The sequence below is a fragment of the Octopus bimaculoides genome, chromosome 1 (assembly GCF_046866305.1).
Source record: "Octopus bimaculoides isolate indiv1 chromosome 1, ASM4686630v1, whole genome shotgun sequence".
Lineage (NCBI taxonomy): Eukaryota > Metazoa > Mollusca > Cephalopoda > Octopoda > Octopodidae > Octopus > Octopus bimaculoides.
The window spans coordinates 174,383,432-174,406,168 of record NC_142928.1 but is presented as its reverse complement, the minus strand read 5'-3'; the positions used below and the strand labels follow the sequence as shown (position 1 = coordinate 174,406,168).

The following is a 22,737-nucleotide window of genomic DNA, read 5'->3' as shown; positions in this document are numbered from 1 at the left end:
TAATTAAACATGTATTAATAATGGAAGAAATTAATATCTGCTGTAATTAGGTTTCATCTTTTAATTATTCTGTTAGCAAGGATAAGTGGTCGAAGAATTATACTGTGATATATTCTTGATGTAGTTTGAAGCATTTTAAATGGCATGCAAATGATACAATTATAACAGTTATGTTAATATCTGCTTTGAGGTCTACAAGCAAGAGCTGGTGGGGTGGATGTGTATGACCCTGTGATGGATTGTCATCCCATTAAGGCAGAAGTTTTGTACTATGAGCCACTTAAATGACATGGAAATAGGATAAACTCTGGCCTATTAGTGTCTATGGCATTTAAATGACTGAGAGAACAGGATGTTTTTTTGAATGGGAGATCCATCACTGAGTCAGACACCAGCTACTGCTGATGATATTTGTTTTCAATTGAGTGGATTGGGACAACATAAGATGTACCTTGTTCCAGTCCAAAAATAAAATCCATGATCTAACAATCATGAGTTCAACACCCAAACCTCAAGGCTAGGTACCCTCACTATAATAGCAGTAGCACTTATTATTATTAGCACTGTTCATTGTACTGGGTTATGCTTTTGAATTTACTTGTAGTAGATCTCTAGCAGATATGTCTGTTAATTCCTTTAAGATATCATTAACTTATTTCTTCCTATGCCATCAGGTTAATGAATGACTCTAAAAGCCTTTATTAATAAGTGTTATATGCTTGTCTTGGAATTTTCCTTGGAAAATACAATGATGGTTTCTTATTACTTTGTTAGGGTATTTTTACAAGACACCATCCTGAGTTAGTCACATCTGCCAGGATACTCAGAATGTAAAGAGCTACAACACATAGTGCAAAGCATTTTGTCCAATACTCTAGCAATTCTGACAGTCCACCACTCTGAACTGGTATCTTAATTTATCAACCCCGGAAGGCTGAAAGGTAGAGATTGGGGAATTTGAAGTCAGACAGTAAAGAATCAGAACAAATTCTGCTAGGTATTTTGTTCATGGCTCTAATGTTCCAGTTAATTCACAATTTTCCTTTAAAAGCACAGAAAATAAAAGAGTTTTCCATTGGACTGTGAAGAAAATATGAATAAGAGCTGTAAACTGAGTCAACATATAATAATGATATTTGTAAGAACGTCCTGGAAATGACTTCAAACTGCATCCAATAATGGGGCTCTGGTCCAGGAGTTCCAAGGTTTTGAGGAATGTGAAACCATATCTTAGCCATTATTGTTCCTAGGTCCTGTGACCCAGAGTAGTAGTGCTTGTCAGGATCCCAGGGTTAATTAGCCTGTAAATAGAAGTCAGTTCTAAATATGAGAATAAACAACCCCAGACTAAATCACAAGTGGCCCCTTAGAGGCCAAGTACTTGGTAACCACTTGAGTAGTACTATGTTGAAATCATGGGAAGCAGCATGGTGAATGTGAACTATTTTGGCAGATGAACTTATTGAGTCAATGGTAAATATCACTAGATGCTGAGTGGATGAACAGACAACAAACTGTGAACAGCCAGGATCAACAAGTCCAGTTACTAAACTACCGTTATTACCTGTAGTCATGGTGTGTAAAGTGACACATAGTTATTGAAAGACCAAAGTTATTTACTTGTTGGTCTGGATAAGTTGCCAGCTGGATGATGATTTGTTAGAATATATAATTTTATACGTGTTTGGATATCAAAGAATATTTCAGTCTTTTTCCAGAATCTTAATGATAATTTTTGTTAACTATTTCTAAATGATTAATGAGGAAATTTGTTAGCCAGATAAACTAAATGACCTACTGTAAATAAAATGGCTGGAAGTGGTGTGAGATTTTCGAGGTGTATCATGGCTAATAATTCTGGAAGATGGCCTTTCCGGGCTCCAACAAAAAATAATCTGAAAAGAAGAAACAGAAATATTTGCATAATGGGGATAATTTTTCAGGTTGAACTGGAAATAATTCTTTTAATAACAAGAGTATGTGAAGTATATGCTTGTATGCATGCATACATACATACTTGCATATGTACAAATGTACATACATACAAATGTATATACATACATGCATACATACGTACATACATACATACATACATATGTACATACATACATACATACATACATACATACATACATACATACATATGCATCTGGATTAAACAAGACTCCTTGTACTCCTTTAGACAGATAAACCATCTGCAGTATTTTTGTTTTTTAGGCAAGTATATTCTTTAATGGTTTATTATTGCATTTACCAAGTATTTATGAAGCTGAAGAATGTTTCCAGAAAATGTGGTACACATTCCCTACAGGTAAGTGAATTTAAGCTTATAGACATCTTACTGATATGAAAACGAAATACCTGTTGGACTCTTAGACTCATATTTTAACCCTTCAATACTTTTATACAAAAAATAATAATGATAATAATTGGTGGAGGTAAAAACTAAAATCCACATTGATGTAACCTTATTGTAAGGATATATCTAAGAAGACATGTATTTAACAGTCATTTATCCTCAGAATACTGTCCAGGACAAACACTACATTCTGAAGTTTTTTCCCAGAATGATATTTATTCAAGAAATGAGTGACAAGAAAATTATACCGTAAATCCTTGAGTATAGTCCGCCCTTGAGAATAATTCACAGGGGATTTTTAGAGGGCTGTACCTCTGAAAAACTTAAACCTTGTGTATAATACACACCCCTTCTCTAACTTGAGTCAAGAAGGTCTATATAACATCCTTGGTTTGTAAACGTATATACAGTAACGTCCTTTATTATTATTGTATATATAACATAATGCAAACATGTAGGTTTTTTGTGCACTTTGTTTGCAGAAAATAAAGAAATAACAGTAATAACGTCAGTGAAAAATAAATATTAAGTAAATTACCTTTACATATTTGTCACTTAGAAAATTTTGCTTAGAAAATATTTTTCATTTTTAACCTCGTATATAGTACGTACTAGAAATTTTGACCTTTAAATTTTGGGAAAAAAGTGTGGATTATACTCGAGGATTTACGGTATATCCTGTGTACATTGAGTAGAACTTAAAAAGTGAAATAGGATAGCTCTAAATATTGGTTTCCCATTTTGGTATGAGGACACCAATTTCGAGAGAGGGGCTAAGTAGATTACATCGACCCAATATTCAATTGGTACTCATTTTATTGACCCTGAAAGGATGACAGGCAAAGTCAACCCTGGTGGAATTTGAACTCAGGGTGTAGAGACAGATAAAATGTCACTAAGCATTTTGCTTGGGATGCTAATGATTCTGCCAGTTTGCCACTTTATAAACATTAAATATTAGAATCACAGAGCATTGAATAATTTAAAATCATGAAATAACAAAGCCAGCAATGGTAGAATATGTATGGCATAGAAATAGAAATATGTCCCTACAGTATAAAATTTTCATTATAGATCTTGTCCAGAGTTAGCCTGGGGTTAAATATTGGTTTTAAATTTTGGCACAAGGCCAGTAATTTCAGGATTGGGGGTAAGCTGATTACATTAATTCCAGTGATCAACTGGTACTTATCTATCAGCCTCAAAAGGATGAAAGGCAAAGTCATCTCAGGCAGCATTTGAATTCAGAATGTAAAGACAAACAAAATGCTGCAAAGCATTTTGCCTGGCATGATGACAATTCTGCCAGCACACTGCCCTCCTTGGGCTAAATATTAACGACAGAGGATATAATGATATCCAAGAGAAACAAGTATTCATTTCATGCAGCAAACTTCTATACACTATAAATTATCTAATTTGTGATCACATTCCACAGTAACTGAATCTAATTTTAACAATACTAATTTTATCAACAAAAGAATATGTAGGAATTTTAGCAGGGAATTCAGAACTAGCTGATAGAAATCTAGCCTATATCAGTACTCCTTTGGTGGGTCATTGTTCTCTTCTTGGTGAAATCAGTGAAATTAAATTGCTTTTGTAACTGGTAAATTATATTTTTAGTGTTGCCACATCACAAAAGATTTTAGATTGAACCATTTTTCTGGAAAATAGATCCTGTTTGTTAATTACTATCCAAGCCCTTCCTCAATATAGGTTGAGTTCATGGTTGATAAATAGGGGTGGGGGAAGCAGTTTGTCTACAAGAAAATAATGAAGATATCATGAGTGACAGGTGTCAAGTGTCTCAAGCAATAATTAAATAAATGTAGTGGAATATATTATAACTAAAAGAAATTCATGCTTTAACCACATAGGGAAATAAAAAGTCTTAATTTGAACATTGCTTAACCAAGTAACAGTGGCTGGAGAGACATGCATTACTTTATGATTTGTGAGTGAAAGTGTGTCAGTGTGTTTGTGCTTCTGTATGTGTATGTGTGTGTGTGTGTGTGTGTGTGAGTGTGTGTGTGTGAATAATTTGATGTGTATATGTGTCTGTGTGTGTATGAGACAGAGCTCATGGGAGGGACAAAGTGTGAATGCCAGAGAAAGAGAGAGAGGGAGAGAAAGAGAGAGATAATAAGAGAGAGTGTGTATGTGTGTGTATAAGAGAAAGAGTGTGTATGAGATAGAGAATGTGTACCTGAGTGTCTGTGTGCATGTGTGTAGATAAGAGTATATATGCATAAGTTTTAATGACACCAAAATGGAATTTGTGCTATTTTTAATATTTGTCTGTTGGGTATGTACATGTGTGTGTGTGTGTGTGTGTGTGTGTGTGTGTGTGTGTGTGTGTGTGTGCAAGCATGCGTGCATTTGTGTTTTACCTGCCAGAAGTAAAGAGCATTCCATTCACTCCTCCAAATGTTGACAAAGCCACAAATATTGGAACAATCCAAGACATTACACCAAAGAGTCTGTTTCCAAATATCTGGAAATTAAATGAAATACAAACAAATGTGTAACAGGAAATTTAACTGAAATTATTTATAAGATAGATACAAAGACACTTTTATTTTATAAGTATGGTGCAGGTGTCGGTGTGTGGTAAGAAGATTGCTTCCAAGCCATATGGCACTGGACTCAGTTCCACTGCATGGCATCTTGGAAAAGTGCATTCCGCTACACACCCCAGATGACCAAAGCCTTGTGAGTGGATTTGGCAGACAGATCTTGAAAGAAGCCTGTCATATATATATATATATATATATATATATATATATATACTATAGTAAGAATGGATACATAAGGGTGGAAGACCACACGAACAATACCGTATATCAATTTCTGTAGAATAATTATGTTTTGGATCGTAGTTGAAAGCTGACCTTTTCTAAGTCGCCTTAAAAGGTGCAACTTTTTGTCAAATGTATTCACCCTATCTTGATGAAGACGCTTATGTCTTTCCTCTGAGGACAGACAAATTCTTGCAGCAACTATTTGCTGCTGGTTTTTTTATTTCTCATCTATCACTGACCTATTGTCTTGTTGACAACTCTGGCAGCTTGTCTTTGTCTTGCATCCTTTAAACATTTTTTCTTTCCTTTTTTGACTTTTGGCTCCTGCAGATTGCATTTCGTTGACATAATTGCTGTAACTGTTTTTCTCTTGTCTCTTGTGACTCATTGGCCCTACATGCAGCAGCTCTCCTTCAGTCATTTTCATGTCTTTGATGCCATTGTGCAGAGGTCTCTAGTGACCCTACTGTGGCTACCTGTACTCGTCTTTGCTTCACTGTAGAATCTACATCTATCCCCTCTCCTCTTGTAGAGAGTGAAAACATTTCTTTTGGAAACATTTTGTAAATTAAAATTTTTGAAAATTAAAACATAAACATATACACACGTAAAAGCACCCACTACATACACGTAAAAGCACCCACTACACTCTCTGAGTGGTTGGCATTAGGAAGGGCATCCAGCTGTAGAAACTCTGCCAAATCAGATTGGAGGCTGGTGTTGCCATCCGGTTTCACCAGTCCTCAGTCAAATCGTCCAACCCATGCTAGCATGGAAAGCGGACGTTAAACGATGATGATGATGATGATGATGATGACATGCTGTATCAAACAGCATCTCTTTCTCTCCTGATTTCCCCCTCTCTTTGTGCAGGCTTTCTTTCACTTTCACTTATAGAACATACAGTATCAAACATTAGCGTCTCTCTCTCTCTCTCTCTCTCTCCCACTGTCCCTCCCTCTTTCAACTTCTCCTATAGAATCTTGCTTTCTTTTTCTGTTTCCTTCTCTGTCTTTTTCTTATTCTGTGTTTCTCTCACTCACACATATTCTCTCACCCCCTGTAATAGTTCCTCTCTTTTAGTCTATGTTTTTTTATTTCTCTCTCTCTCTCTCTCTCTCTCTCTCTCTCTCCCTAACTCACTCACACACATTATTTACATTTCTCCCTCTATCGATAAACGTTGTGATGAATGAGGTAGGGGAGGAGGAGAAATAAAGAGTCACTTCCTCACTTTGCTTCTCTGTTTCTTTATTCCCCCCTCTCACTCCCTCATTGGCATTATGCACAGACATACAAATACACAGACATCTGCTAATATATATAGATATAGATGTGACCTTGTCGTCGTTGTTGTGGTATAAAATGCTGTTTACGATAGTTGACTTATAGAAAGATTATAATGCTAAATTTTTGTAATGCAAAAATGTAAATGAAAATAAAGTTCATTTGGTATCTGAAAGATTACTGAATCTTTTGATACCCCACACATCAAAATTGACAACTAAGTTTTCAAATGCTTAAATAACATACGCGCACACACACAAGCTGTGTATTATATATATGGATATATAAAGCTGTAGAAATGAGTTGCAATGTCACTAGTGCCAAGCTGTATTGGCCTTTACCTTTCCAACATTGCTGGCATGGAGAGGGGCGACAGGTATGCATGGACGACTGCTGGTCTTCCATAAACAACCTTACCTAGACTTGTGCCTCGGAGGGGAACTTTCTAGGTGCAATCCTATGATCATTCATGACTGGAGAGGGTCTTTACCCTTACACACACACACACACACACTTTATTATAGAAATAAATTAGGAATTACTTACCACACCAACTGCATTTGAATGAAGTATTTCAAAAGGAGAGACAACAGTGAAGTAAGCTATATTAACCAACACAAAGAGACCAGTTACCAATGGAAGTGAGATGTAGATAGCTCGGGGTAAATTCCTTTAATGAGAAATAATTATCATTAGGTATTTCAAAAGTAATAGATATTACTTAACAATATTCAGTTGGAGAAAAATAAGTTAATTCCATGTTTTGACTTCAATAAATCCTAATGATAAAGTGAACAATTTTCTCTTCTTCATTGCAATAAAACTGATTCAAGTAAATTATAAGAATTAACAATAAATTAAACAATGTTTTCTCTTAATTACTTCTTTAAGATCTATTTATTTTGGTTTTGCAATGTGTGCAGTCAAGGCTATGTGGTTAAGAAGTTTGCTTTGCAACCACGTGTTTCTGAGTTTGATTCCATTATCTGGAGCTTTGGAAAAGTGTTTTCTAACATAGACTTGGACTGACCTAAGACATTTGAGTGAATTTGGATGGACGAAAACCATGTGGGAGCCAGTTAGAGAAATTGTACCTGCTCTTGGACAATTGCTTTCTTGTTCTTGATCTGGACATCAATGTTTTGAAACTGACCTATTTTCAGTGCTGAGTTGCTGAAGCAGAAATATTGTTATAGCAAATGTTCTGCTCAGTACCACAGACTTGCTTGTCAATTGCTTGACCTTAACCACTTGAGCATGTCCCTTAGTGACTGACAATATGTGCATCTCTGATAATGAGCAGAAGTGGTGGGAGAGTATTATAGTCATGTGTTGAGAAGTTCGAATAAATATCATAACAAACGAAAAGTTTGAAGGAAATATTAGCCATTTTTCATACTTTTTAGGGGGTCAGCAAATAGAACAGTTGCTATTTAAAGACAAAAATCGTGTTACATAGGGTAATGATTTCTCACATATGCACAAGCCACAAGTATGTAAAGAAAAGGTGCCACAGTCAGCTGATCAATGTTTGCAAGGGTTTTGTTTACTGTAGCAGAGTTTGTGTGCTGTTGCATACAGATAATGCAAGCATGTGGAAGAGTCAGAAAGTTAACTAGATATATCTTAAGCATGGCCACAGTCACATGACTGAAACAAATAAAAGAGTAAAAGAATATCAAGTTAACAACTAAAAGCCAAATGAAAAAAAATAATTTTCTTTTTTTTGGTATTTTTTAGAAAGGAAAATATTACCTGTAAGGGTCATCAAGCTCTTCTGTGACAAAATTCAAAAAATTCCTGAAAAACAGAATCAGCAAATTAAAAATTTATTTTGTTTAATATACTAAAACAGAGTTTAAAATAAAATTGTATAGAATTTTAAATATAAAAAAAAAAATATGATAGGATTAATTTAAATATCTACATCACCACCACCACCGTCGTCGTCGTTGTCATTGTTGTCATCATCATCATTGTCGTCATCATCATTGTCGTCATTATTGTCGTTGTCGTCATCATCATCATCATTTAACGTCAGTTTTTCATGCAGGCATGAGTTGGATGGTTTGACAGTAGCTACCAAACCAGAGAGCTGCACTAGGCTTCAATTGTCTGTTTTGGCACGGTTTCTATAGCTGGATGCTCTTCTTAATGCCAACCACTTTGCATAGTGTACTGGATGCTTTTTACATAGCACCATACCTAAGTGAAGTCTTTTAGTAATATCAGTTTTTAGTTTCAGAGTAAAAAACTTTCATATCTATGAAAACATGACTTCCTTAACCTTACAAAAATATTCAAGGACAGCTTGTCATGATTACATTGTTAACTATTGATACGTGACATTTTGGCCGATGTTAACAGAACTTTTTGGATGATTTATACTAGGTGTAGCTTCTGCTTAAAAAAGTGGGTAAAAATATTTTGAGTCTATAAAACTATAAAAATATATGGTTGAGAAAAATGCATACCATCCAAAATAGGAGTAGAGTCCAGAATAAAATGCCAGGGATATTTTTGTTGCACTCATACTTGTGCCTTCAAATGGTTCTTTAAAAAACTGTACTTCACCTAAGAAAGAAAATAAGTTACTGATTTTTGAGAAGAAATATGTGAAGTAATTTATATTAGCAATTTATTGAAACAAACCAACATCAGAAAACATATATTAAAACAATAATGATGATGCAGGAAATATTTTACCTATGTTTTTACAAATGTATACCTTCCTAACATTATTTGCTCATCCAGCATATTGAGAGTAACATTTGTCTTCACCTTTTCTTGACAGAAGTTATGTAAAATCAGTTATATTAAAAAAATGTGTTGGCTTAGTTCATTAATTGCTCAGACACATGGCCTTTGATAGTGTTTGAATGAGATTAAATGAAATGAATTATAGTTAGTTGTGTAGTTAAGCATTTTGCTTCATAACCATATGATTCTGAGGTTTGATCCTAGAGCAAGGTCCCTTATACCAAAGCCTAGGGTTGATTGATGTCTTGTAAGTGACATTTGGATATCTTTTGCTGATGTATATTGGTGAAAGATATAAAGATAGATAATAAAAATGAAAAACTGGTACTTTTTGAATGAAATTCCTGGTGATATTTGTTTTATGCCATGTTGCACATATACTCCCTTGTTACTCTTGCTATCATACATGCAATGACTGGATCTTTGGACAACACTATTTGTCACCAAGTGAAATATAAAAGTAAATAATTGATAATCGACTTACCTCTACCAAGCTGGACTACACCAGCCACTATGATTATCACAAGAGCCAATATTTTTGCTGTGGTGAACAAATCTTGTATTCTCATTGCTGCCCGCACACTCAGTACATTGATAATTGTTAAAATGCCTGAAAGTAGGAGAAAACAATTTGTTAATTGAAATATGGTATCTAAATAAACAAACAGCTAAAAAATATGTTTGGGACATATTTGACTTGTATAAAGGCTGTATTCACTGCTAATTTGCCATGGACAACCTTTCTTGTTTTATGCACTAGGTGTTGAAAAACACCAATGATCATATCAAGGCACGCTCTTTTGGCAGAACTGTGAATACATTTCTAACTACCTGGCTATCATCAACTCTGTGTACTGCAAGAGAGACAACTCTGAATTGTCTTCAATGTCTAAATACTGTTTCTCTGTATCACATATCAATCTCACCACAGTACATGCTCTAGTACTACACCACACTACCAAACAATCCACTACACTGTACTTTGCCACACCACACTGTCCTACACAGTACATAACAACATTACATAATACCACATCATTATCGTACTAAACCAATCATATCACATTACACAACACTAAACTGCATTCTGTGCATTTCACTACATCTCACTGCACTACACAATTATTCACTACTGCAGTGCTATACCCCAGTATGTCACAATGAACTCAATACAATATCTCAAGGCTGTGTGGTATCAATTTTAACAAGGTTTCTGATTCCATAAAACTGAATGCAACAACAAAAACAACATCAGATATAACTATAACACTAAGCCAAGCTGATAAAGGAGCTTCTATATGGTTCTTTCAATCTGGTAGAAATAGCAGCCAAATTTCCCTCAAATTACAATCTACCAGCTTGGAACAGGTAGGAACATTAAATAGCAGTCTTAGATATACAGAGACAGAATGGTGATGGTTGGAATGCTATTGATCATGGATCTGTTCATTCAGAACTGACCTGGGGCTAAAAAAACCTTAACAACAGCAGCAGCAACAGCAATTTTGAGAAAGTTGACTGAGACAATGACAACAACAACAGTAATATCTACAACAACAGTAATATCTACAACAACATAATTCAAATATGTGTAACTGTTGCAATATAATGGCATTGACCACAGTGTGCTGGAATAAACATCATTGTCAACTGTTACCATGCAGAGGTGGGTTTGCAATCAGAAATTCCTTGTATAATGAGAATATTTCCAGGCCATCATCTCAAATTATAATCATCGAGGAGTAGAGAATGATTATTTCCCATCAAAAATGAGTTATAACGGCTATTAGCTATGTAGGAATCAATATTTTTCTTCATACCGAATTGCAACTAAGCTAGGAATTATTCATCAAAATGCTTCTTTTTTTTATTTTTGTTTCTCTGTTTTGCTTCCTTTTTTTTTGTGTGTCTTTTGTTTTGTTGCTGCTGCAATGTCTTCATTCTTTCTTTACTGTGTCTCCCAGCCAACATCACTGAAATCAGCTAATTTAAAATCAGTCAACATTTAATCTTAGTTGATCTTTCTGAAGATTATATCAGCAAAGTTTACACAGGACCAGCTTCTTTTGTTATTCATGAAACAGGATTTTGCTTCTAGAACTTGCAATGTCATTGATGAAACAGCGACGTGGGTGTGTTGTGATAGAAAGATGGTGCAGTTGACTCTCAGAACTAAATATAACTTTTCAAATAACCATGACATGGCGCCTGGCCATTAGCGAAAGAGTTGTTGCTTTGTTACAATTTACTTTCTGTATTTCTCTGTTTGTTTTCTCAGTTGATTTAATATATTGATTTATGTGTTTTGATTAAAAGACACTTTAAATTGCAACAATTTCATATCTAATCAAATGATATAATCAGTGATAATTATATAATTGTCCAACCCATGCAGGTATGGAAAAGTGGATGTTAAATCGATGATGATGATGATGATGACAAATTAGGGTAAGTGTAAATGATAAATAAAATAATGAAAAGGCAGAAGTAAATTGGAAGAAAATATGGTAACATCTTGTCCTTATACTATTATAACTTATCTTAATTATAATATTATTGAAATTACTGCATTTATAGATATACAGAAGTCGCTTAGGATGGTGTGACCTTATATATCTATAAAGGATGACCAAGGCTGACCTATGCATCATCATCATCATCATCGTCGTCGTTTAACGTCCGCTTTCCATACTAGCATGTGTTGGACGATTTGACTGAGGACTAGTGGACCAGGAGGCGACACCAGGCTCCAATCTGATTTGGCAGAGTTTCTTCAGCTGGATGTCCTTCCTAACGGCAACCACTCCGAGAGTGTAGTTGGTGCTTTTACGTGCTACTGGCACGAGGGCCAGTCAGGCGGGTACTGGCAACGGCCAAGCTCGAAATGGTGTATTTTACGTGCCACCTGCACAAGAGCCAGTCCATTGGCACTGGCAATGATCTCGCTCGGATCTTAAGTGGATTTGGTAGACAGAAGATAAAATAAGACTATTGTGTGGGGGTGTGTGTGTGTGTATTTGTGTCTTATATTTATATAGAAGGATGCTGATTTTTCTCTGTCTGTCTGTCCCTGTCTGTCCGTCTGTCTGTCTGTCTGTCTGTCTGTCTCTCTGTCTGTCTCTCTTTCTCTCTCACACACACACACAAACACACACAGATATATGTATATATGGCAAGTCCTGTAAACTATCAGACTATAGAACTACCTCTGCGAGGACTTAATTTCCAAGTAGTATCTAAGACTTGTATGTTTGATGAAGTCCATTACTGTAGATGCTTCCACATTGAATATGTCAATATACAATGTATGAAAAAGATGGGATGGTCATAGTTGGAAGACTTCTAATTAATACCAGAAAGGTAAAAAGGTCTTATTGAGTAAAGGATTTGAATTGGAATTGTTGGTGGGAGGAATACAACAGGAGGCACCAATATGAAATATGCATTTTTGTTTTTCTAACATCAGTGCCATCTGCACCAAACATAAGAATTAACATAAATAAAGAAGTAATGGCCATGTACCCCAGAACTGTTTTGATCTACAGGGTTTAGTGTATTGTTCACTAAAATAGAAGGTAGAAGAAGAGAAGGAGGATGTGGAAGAGGTGAAGGAAGAGGAGAAGGAAGAGGAGGAGAAGGAAGAGGAGGAGAAGGAAGAGGAGGAGAAGGAAGAGGAGGAGAAGGACGAGGAGGAGAAGGAAGAGGAGGAGAAGAAGGAAGAGGAGAAGAAGAGAAGGAGGAAAAGGAAGAAGGGTTGGGAGGAAGATGAAGATAAATTAGCAAAAAGTAGAGAAGAGAAGGGCTGAAAGAAAAGGAAAAAATAAAAGAAGAAAAACATAAAGAGTAACAGTAAAACAGACAATTATGGTAGTAGTGATGGAAAAATAGTGGAATTTTCTCTTTTAAATATTTTCTGCACATTGAAGTTATGTAACTAAAGAAAATAGAACCCTCCCTCCAATAAAATGGTTTTATTTAGTTAAGTACCATTGAATGAATGACTAGAACAACAAAAGAACTAAAAAAAAAAAGAAAAAAGAAGAAGCAATGAATATATTAGTTGCATTTAGAGAGTTATTGACTGAAAGTTATATTTATAAGTGGTCTTCTAAGAACATGGCAAGTATTTGGAGTCCGATTTCTAGACCACTTTACCTTTTTGTTCAAGTTTCAAAACAAATATGTTGAAATACTGACAATATTGTCACTTATATATTATGAGTTTGTTCTCTGTTTCTTGTTATTTGTCAGACCATTTCATAAGAAAGGAAATTAACACACAACTATTTTAAGACTTCCCTTTTAACTGATTTACTTTTTGTTCAAGTTTCAAAGGAAATAAATTTGGGTTTTGACAATGTTTATTGCTACACAAGAAGTTTATATCCTATTTCTTACCTATCTATATATATGTGTGTGTATATATATAAAAATTATTAAGGTAGTTATTAGCAATTTAGAACCGATATGCAACAAGTACAGTTGTCACTAAAGTCACTATGCATAAACTTGCATACCTAGACATGTTCATATATACTTAAACAATAAACTCCTGGAAAATTTTACAGATTTTTACAGTTCCAGTGATGGATATGTAGTATTTATGTATTTGATAGACTCTCCCATTATTTTTTGACTTATGACCATCCAATTGTTCAATAAACTTGACCAATTCATTGAATTAATGTGAGAAGTTGCTGAGTATTCAACAGATGTATGTAATCTTAATATAATTTTGATGTAGAATCAATATGTCATGACGTATGACAATGCTGAATCTTTGGATTACAAGTGCAGCCTATCCTATGAACTTCTACACTGTTTGTGTCTATTTAAATTCACTCATATGACTACAACTGATCTGAGGTTATGATAAAGGGATTTACTCAAGATGCCATGGGAACTTTTTGATCACTCAGTCATGCTTGCATCCAGTTATATGTGTCTATATATATGTATATGCATATATATCTATCTATACATAAATAGTACAAACATAACTGTATAGTTAAGAAGTGTGTATCACAACTATGTGGTTGGATCCTGTTTAAAACAGAGTAGACACTAAGACAAGGCAAAAATGTAGCTGAAATAAAAATTATAGTAACTAATTTGAGGCAATGAAATGGCAATGAATTGTCCAGCAAATGATAGATATGTGGTAGCAGACTTATCAGTGAGCTTGTTACTGTTTCCCATCTCAAATTCATGTTTATAAAGTCTGATGCAATGAATCAGCAATTCCTGTACTAAATTTCTGTAATACAAATACATCACAACATTATTTCATATATATGCTAGAGTATAACATTTACCAGTATAATTTACTGTAATTCACTTTTGTTCTTCAAAAATCATTTAAAAGATCATTTGAGGCTCTGCTACTGTTAAGATATTTTGGATTGTACAATGAAATTCAGCTCTTCAAAAGAAATATCCATGTAATAGCCAAAGTTAACCCCCAAATTTGGCCTGAGAAATGACTTTTACATGAATATGTATGGTAATTATTTCAGATACTTACTGATACAGGATGCAGCCAACAATTTCACAAGACCAGGAGGTGGTTCACAAGAAGGATAGAACGGGTGTATAGCATAGTAACCAAAGGTTAGTGCAATAACTATTTGGGCAGTTGGACGAAGTATAATCAGGTTAACCTAAAAACAACAACAATACCAGCAACATCATTAACAAAAATGATTTCACAAATTTTAGCTTAGGTCCCTAAATTTTATAAGAATGTGTAGTTACATTTGATGAATTCCATCCCCACTGTACTTGTTATTCCATTACAATCAATTTAGCAATAAAATAGGTCCATCATCTAAGGTAAAGGTGACGCTTTAGATACAAATAATTACAGAGGCATCAAGCTGTTAGATCAGGTTATGAAAGTTACAGAGAGGGTCATAGCCCAACTAATTAGGGAGCGAATCAATTTAGATGAGATGCAGTTTGGGTTCGTGTCAGGTAAAAGCACTACTGATGCCTTATTTCTAGTGAGACAGCTGCAGGAGAAATACCTAGCCAAGGATAAACCTCTGTACCTGGCTTTCGTTGACATGGAGAAAGCCTTTGACAGGGTCCCCCGATCCCTTATCTGATGGTCAATGAGGAAACTTGGGATAGAAGAATGGTTAGTGAGAGCAGTGCGAGCCATGTACAGAGATGCTGCCAGTAAGGTGAGGGTTGGAAATGAGTACAGCAATGAATTCCGGGTAGAGGTAGGGGTCCACCAAGGTTCCGTCCTCAGCCCCCTCCAGGCAATCACAGAGGAGTTCAAGACAGGTTGCCCCTGGGATCTCCTCTATGCTGATGACCTTGCCCTAATTGCTGAGTCACTATCAGAACTAGAGGAGAAGTTTCAGGTGTGGAAGCAAGGTCTAGAATTGAAGGGCCTTAGAGTCAACCTAGCTAAAACCAAAATCCTAATAAGTAGGAAGGTAGATAAAACACAAACCCCTTCAGGTAGATGGCCCTGCTCAGTATGTAGAAAAGGAGTAGGTAGTAACTCTATAAGATGTACTAGGTGCAAGCTATGGACACATAAGAGGTGCAGCAACATCAAAGGCAGGTTAACTAGGAAGTTAGTTTTTGTATGTGGCAGATGTTCAGGTGCAATAAAAACTGTAAACAAACAGGAAACAACTTCTATCTCATTCCAGGGTGAAAAACTAGAGGTAGTCGATAGCTTCCGCTATCTGGGTGACCAAGTTAGTAGTGGGGGTGGGTGCGCTGAAAGTGTAGCTGCTAGAATAAGAATAGCCTGGGCAAAGTTTAGAGAGCTCTTACCTCTGCTGGCGACAAAGGGACTCTCACTCAGAGTAAAAGGCAGACTGTATGACGCATGTGTACGAACAGCCATGCTACATGGCAGTGAAACATGGGCTGTAACTGCTGAGGACATGCGTAAGCTCGCAAGGAATGAAGCCAGTATGCTCCGTTGGATGTGTAATGTCAATGTGAATACCCGTCAGAGTGTAAGTATCTTGAGAGAAAAGCTGAACATTAGAAGCATCAGTTGTGGTGTGCAAGAGAGACGATTGCGCTGGTATGGACATGTGGTGAGAATGGATGAGGATAGCTGCGTGAAAAAGTGCCACACCCTAACAGTTGAGGGAACCCGTGGAAGAGGTAGGCCCAGGAAGACCTGGGCTGAGGTGGTGAGGCAAGACCTTCGTACATTGGGCCTCACCGAGGCGATGACCACTGACCGAGACCTTTGGAAATGTGCTGTACGTGAGAAGCCAAGTAAGATCGTTGCCAGTGCCCTTGGACTGGCTCTTGAGCGGGTGGCACATAAGATGCACCATTTTGAGCGTGGCTGTTGCCAGTACCGCCTGACTGGCCTTCGTAGGATTTTCGAGCGAGATCGTTGCCAGTGCCCCTGGACTGGCTTGTGTGGGTGGCACATAAAAGACACCATTTCGAGCGTGGCCGTTGCCAGTATCGCCTGACTGGCCTTCGTGCAGGTGACACGTAAAAGCACCTACTACACTCTCTGAGTGGTTGGCGTTAGGAAGGGCATCCAGCTGTAGAAACGCTGCCAAATTTAGATTGGAGCCTGGTGTTGCCATCCGGTTTCACCAGTCCTCAGTCAAATCGTCCAACCCATGCTAGCATGGAAAGCGGACGTTAAACGATGATGATGATGATGATGATATGGTTGAGTGCAGTGTTTCTCAATCTTTTTACCCTTATGTATCCCTAAAAATAAATTACATGTCTCTAGGAACCCCTGCACAAAATAAATTATATACCATATCTTTCTCATATTTTTTCATCGTACTTCACATGGTAAATATCATATATATGAATATATATATATATATATATATATATATATATATATATATATATAGGGTGTCTCTAAATTACAGACATCACAAAATATATCCCCAATGATTGTTATATATTTTTTTTATAACATAATACGTTAAATAGAATGATGTCTATATTACAATATTACAATAACCAACAATATGTTGTACATGTATAGTAATATTACGATCATAAAATTAGCATTAGCTTATCTCACTCTTTCTCGTGGAACCCCTAGTAACCTTTTGTGGAACCCTAGGGTCCTGGGGAACCCCAGTTGAGAAACGCTGGTTGAGTGTGTGTGTGTGTGTGTGTGTGTGTGTGTGTGTGTGTGTGTTACTATCTCCTTGCCTTGAATCATGTGATAATTGTAAACAAGCATCACTGTTATGCAAGCAGTATCCTTTGTGTTCAATCTTCTGTGAAAACTTGTTTGGTCATGGGAAAATATTTACCTTACATAGAAACAGGTAAGGGTTGGTGACAGCAAGGGCATCTAGCTATAGAAAATCTGTCTCAATAAACTCTCTCTGACTCATACAAGCATGGAAAAATGGATATTCTTTTCTACCCTGGGCACAAGGCCTGAAATTTTTTGGGAGGGCACCAGTCGATTAGATTGACCCCAATACACAATTGGTACTAAATTTATTGACCTCGAAAGGATGAAAGGCAAAGTCGACTTCAGCAGAATTTGAACTCAGAATGTGAAGACAGACGAAATACCAAGTATTTTGCCTGGCATGCTAACATTTCTGCCTGCTCACTGCCTATGGATAAATGGATATTAAAACAATAATGATGTAGATGTTCCAACAGATGTTCAAGCTGTACATCAACTGCATTAATTTCATTGGAAAATAGAACACAAGATTTAACTTACCCATAGTTGCAAAAAGGCTAGCAGTGGACCAAATGCCTCTAGGATATAAGAGTAATCTCCTCCAGATTTTGTAATCGTTGTTCCAAGTTCTGCATAACATATTGCTCCAACCATTGACAAAATACCACATATGGCCCATATTATGAGAGAAAAACCAACCTGTGAAGATAATGAAGGAAACATGGAAAGGCTGTGAATTTATAAATATGTTTGAAAGTATGTGTAAAAATTCTACAGTTATTTAGAAAACTAGAAGGTTGTTGGAAAGTTATTAGAGTCCACAGCTCAGTGAAGTAGTTACACTGTAACTTTTGTTCACTGGGACTGCAGATTCAAGCCCATAAATTTTCACTTTTTTCTGTTATGAAAATAAGGATATTGCTCAGCTTATTTGTTAAGTATTACCAATATAGTTATACTTTAGTAAAATAATAAGCGCAGTCATTGCTTCTCAACCAAGTGGTTCTGGGTTCAGTCCCCCTGTGCGGCTTCTTGAGCAAGTATCTTCTCCTATAGCCCTGAACTGACCAAAGCATTGTGAGTGAATTTGGTTGACAGAAACTGAGAGAAGCCAGTTGTACACACACACACACACACACACATCCTTAAACAAAAATATTATTGATAGTGACTTCAAAGTTTTGCCCAGCTGAGCCATTGTCAAACACAGTCCAACAATGGCTTAGCATGTTATGTTACATGTATTCACTACATAACTAATGAAGCCAACCAGTAAGTGAGCCTATATGTATTTTTACAATTTAGTTATGTTATAGAGGGAATCTCAGTTATATATTCCAAGTTCTTGTGGAAACAGCAGAAATGTTAGATTTTGACTCATTAACCAATGTCAGGTTTTGTTTAAGCCCATCATTTTACCAAGATATTATAGCATATATTTACATGCTTTGGTATACTGATTTAAAGTAGTTTTGATGTTAAGTTTGTATATCATCATCATCATCATCATCGTTTAACATCCGCTTTCCATGCTAGCATGGGTTGGACGATTTGACTGAGGACTGGCGAACCAGATGGCTACACCAGGCTCCAATCTGATTTGGCAGAGTTTCTACAGCTGGATGCCCTTCCTAACGCCAACCACTCCAAGAGTGTAGTGGGTGCTTTTACGTGCCACCAGCACAAAGGCCAGTCAGGCAGTACTGGCAATGGCCACACTCAAAATGGTGTATTTTACGTGCCACCTGCACAGGAGCCAGTCCAGCGGCACTGGCAATGATCTCACTCGAATGACTTTTCACGTGCCACCGGCACAAGTGCCAAGAAGGCAACACTGGTAACGATCACGCTCGAATGGTGGTGCCATCACGATTTCGCTTTCACTTGCCCCAACAGGTTTTCACAATTAAAACCTTATAGTTACGGCAACTTCAAAAAACTATTCGTTCAAACTTGAAAAGAGTACCCTGGAGATCATCCAGTGTATAGCTAACTCTGTCCACCAAATATGCACTCAAATAATTGACTCTCCATCTTTGATACTGAATTATAGATAACAAAATACAATTCCTTCATTCAAATTATGCCAAACTCAAACTAAGCATGTAATCCATGGGAATTCAGCTATATCCCATGACATTAAGATAAATATACTGATAGCAGACTCAGTTAGGATAATGAATAATATGCTTCCATTGACCCCATGTGAAAATTCTGTGGAATAGAGAAACAAGCACTGGACTTCATGCATTGCATGCAGTTCTCAGGTTTCAATCAAAAAGATAGAATCAGGGTGTACAAGGAAGCATAGAAAAGAATTGAGGATATGATAAGAAATGATACTAATAGAACCCAACCTAAACAAACTATGGAACAGCCTACAAAAGATTAGTAAGAAGATAAGATAAACACATGGTACAATTGTGACAAGTGTCAAGGGCTATTATTTATTAATGCTAAACTGACAGGATAATTAGCCTGTAGGTTTACAAAAGCTCTGAGTACACTGAACTTAGAATTAAAGTAGTAGAGATGTTAGGAAAATCCATTAAATCACAGGTAAGTAGAACTTACTCCTTTGATATGTGCCAATAGAAATTGTATGAAATACAAACTCAAGGACCAACTGTGAAATAAGGAATATAGTGTATCGATTAAAATGTATGAAGGGCAAATGAAAGAACTTGACCACAGTAAATATAGGAGAAGTTGCAAGGGGTTTAGCTGAACAAATGAAAGAAGATTGGCAAGAATATACTGATATACTACGTTGGTAACTATCAGCATGCTAAAGATAAATGCAATGGCATGCTGAATAACATAGACATAAAGATTATTTCAGTATATCCATATGACACTTCTTTACAACAGGAACATGAATACACACTAATAAATGAAAGGAAACCATCACTTAATAAAAGAAATACACCACAAAAAATAAATAAATAATAATATCACACCTACCCTAGAATGTCATTCTAAAAATAAACAATCATATCATCAAAATTTTGATGCAACAAGACAATTCATGATTAATTTAACGCAATCATCATCATCATCATCATTTAATGTCTGGTCTCCAGTCTGGTATGGGTTGGATGGTTTGACATGGAGCTGGCTAGCAAGGAGCTTTCTGGACTCCAACTGTCTATTGTGGCATGGTTTCTACAGCTGGATGCCCTTCCTAGTGCCAACCACTTTACAGAATGTACTGGGTGCTTTTTACATGTCACTGTCAATGTGCATAGATAAGCATTACATTTGACAAAATAATCTGAATGCTAAAAGGTTAAACTTACTGTAACAATCTGTCTGACCAAGCTTTCAAGAGGACTTTGAAGATGTGAAGATATATTTCCAGAACAATGGGGCATACCCACCCTCCCACTGTAGTGCAAGGGCCTACCTTGATGAGACTTTGCAAAAATGGTAGATTGAGCAAAGAGGTTTTGTACAATGCTTTCTACACTCACCAGACTAGGTATTTTTAATGAGAATATTTAAAAGATAAAGTTCATGGTACAAAACCAGCAACAGCTGACTAACTGAGGATAGACATTGAATGAGAATGAGCACAAACACCGAAAAAATATTTCTTGGTGTGTGTGGGTCCGAGGGCATTGGTTAATACACCCCTGGAAAAAATTATGCATATGACACCACTACACATATCTCACACCCCATCCCCACAGGAGTACCACATTTAATAATGTACACTTTCCCTACAAAAACTTCAAGATAACTCTTACTGGCCTCACAGCATACCCAACCAAGGGACATAACACCTAATCTAATCCCCCTAGCCCTTTTTAGTTTCAGCACCTCTTTTGCAGCAGCTGCTGACCGGTTGTATTAATCCACCTCCGACAATAGAGAACAGTTGCTATATTTCCTTCCATATCAGCTAACTCTGATGAGCGTAAGGTTATATAATCAGATTGTTGCCTAACACTCCATTGTATTCCTTGAGTGAAACTGATTGGTAAGACCAGCTGCAATGGATATATAATACTATATATTTTGGATAATATACCCACTCTATTGACAGATATATGAGTGCATCTTTTCCCTGACTTATGGCCTCTTAGACAACTCATGCATATATACATACATACATACATACATACATACATATATACACACACACATATATACATAGATATATACATACACATATATACACACACACATGCACAGACAGACAGACAAATAGACACACACACACACACACCCACACACATATATAAGTCAATTAGAGGATATATTAACCTCTTAAAAGGATGATTACATCCAAGAAAACATTGGTTCTATACTTTATATCTTTAGGAAATAAAATTTCCCAAAATCAATAGGTATATATTAAGTATATAATCCATATTGAATTAAGAGAAGAAAATGGAGAGTTAGTGGTTAATAATCATTTATTAATTAATTGATAATCATTTCTTCCTACAGCTGTTTTCATTTATACTCATTGAATAAATTACAAATTTGTGCATGAAATTTGCATTTATAAGTTATGAGCAAAACATCATCAGGGAAAAGTTAGATATTAAAGAAATTACATGTTGACTTATCTGTTCATTCCAGCAGACTTGGAATTGTTTTATTTTTTATTTTATATTTTCGTATTGTTTGAGAGTCAACGGATTAATTTGAATGTAATGGAAAAAATAAAATAAAGAATAAGATAAAATAAAATAAGAAGTAAAATAAAACTAAAAACTAAAAAATAAAATAAGAATAAAATAAAGAAATAATAATAGGATAAAAATAAATAAGGTAGAATAGAATATATTTGGTCTGCTGGAATGAACAGATAGGTCAACAAGTAATTTTTTAAATGTCTAACTTTTTTTCTGATAATATTTTGCTAACTTATATAAAGGAACACTTAAAGCTGATTCAACCTAAGACATTGCTTTATTCAACTAATGGTAACACCACTGGATAACAAAAATATTTTATGAAAATAAAAAATAAACATATTTAAGAAAGGTTATATTTGTATTCAACTATTGGTGATGTCAATGGCTAATGAAATAATAAAAGAATAAACATAGGAATTCTATATTATGACAATTAGAAATCTATATAGAAGTAGAATCTAAGAAAGGCTATTTTTGTATACAACTACTGGTGACATCACTGGATAACTAAAGAATAAAAAAAATAAAGATAAGAATTCTACGTTATGGCTGATAGAAACTTAGTTGAATGAAGCAATGTCTTAGGTTGAACCAGCTTTAAGCATTCTTTTTGTTCAATTTGAATTTCACTAATTTTGGCTAGCCTTGATTATGTGTTAATATATATTTTCAAGGATATTAATATCAATTTTAATGATATTTTCTATATAT

The 22,737-nt window shown here is 35.7% G+C and overlaps 1 protein-coding gene across 4 annotated transcripts in view; it reads right to left on the bottom strand.

The window, feature by feature from the left end:
* LOC106872780 (large neutral amino acids transporter small subunit 1) overlaps positions 1-22,737 on the bottom strand; it is an 84,270-nt gene that overhangs the window by 13,076 nt on the left and 48,457 nt on the right. For all 4 annotated transcript variants that reach the window (XM_014919880.3, XM_089362980.1, XM_052972682.2 and 1 more), the window contains 8 exons: positions 17,918-18,076; positions 14,735-14,870; positions 9,695-9,820; positions 8,925-9,024; positions 8,206-8,250; positions 6,997-7,120; positions 4,753-4,856; positions 1,799-1,895 (listed from right to left, as the gene is read on the bottom strand). In XM_014919880.3, the coding sequence (XP_014775366.2) occupies positions 1,799-1,895; positions 4,753-4,856; positions 6,997-7,120; positions 8,206-8,250; positions 8,925-9,024; positions 9,695-9,820; positions 14,735-14,870; positions 17,918-18,076 (891 nt within the window). The remainder of the gene's footprint in view (positions 1-1,798; positions 1,896-4,752; positions 4,857-6,996; positions 7,121-8,205; positions 8,251-8,924; positions 9,025-9,694; positions 9,821-14,734; positions 14,871-17,917; positions 18,077-22,737) is intronic.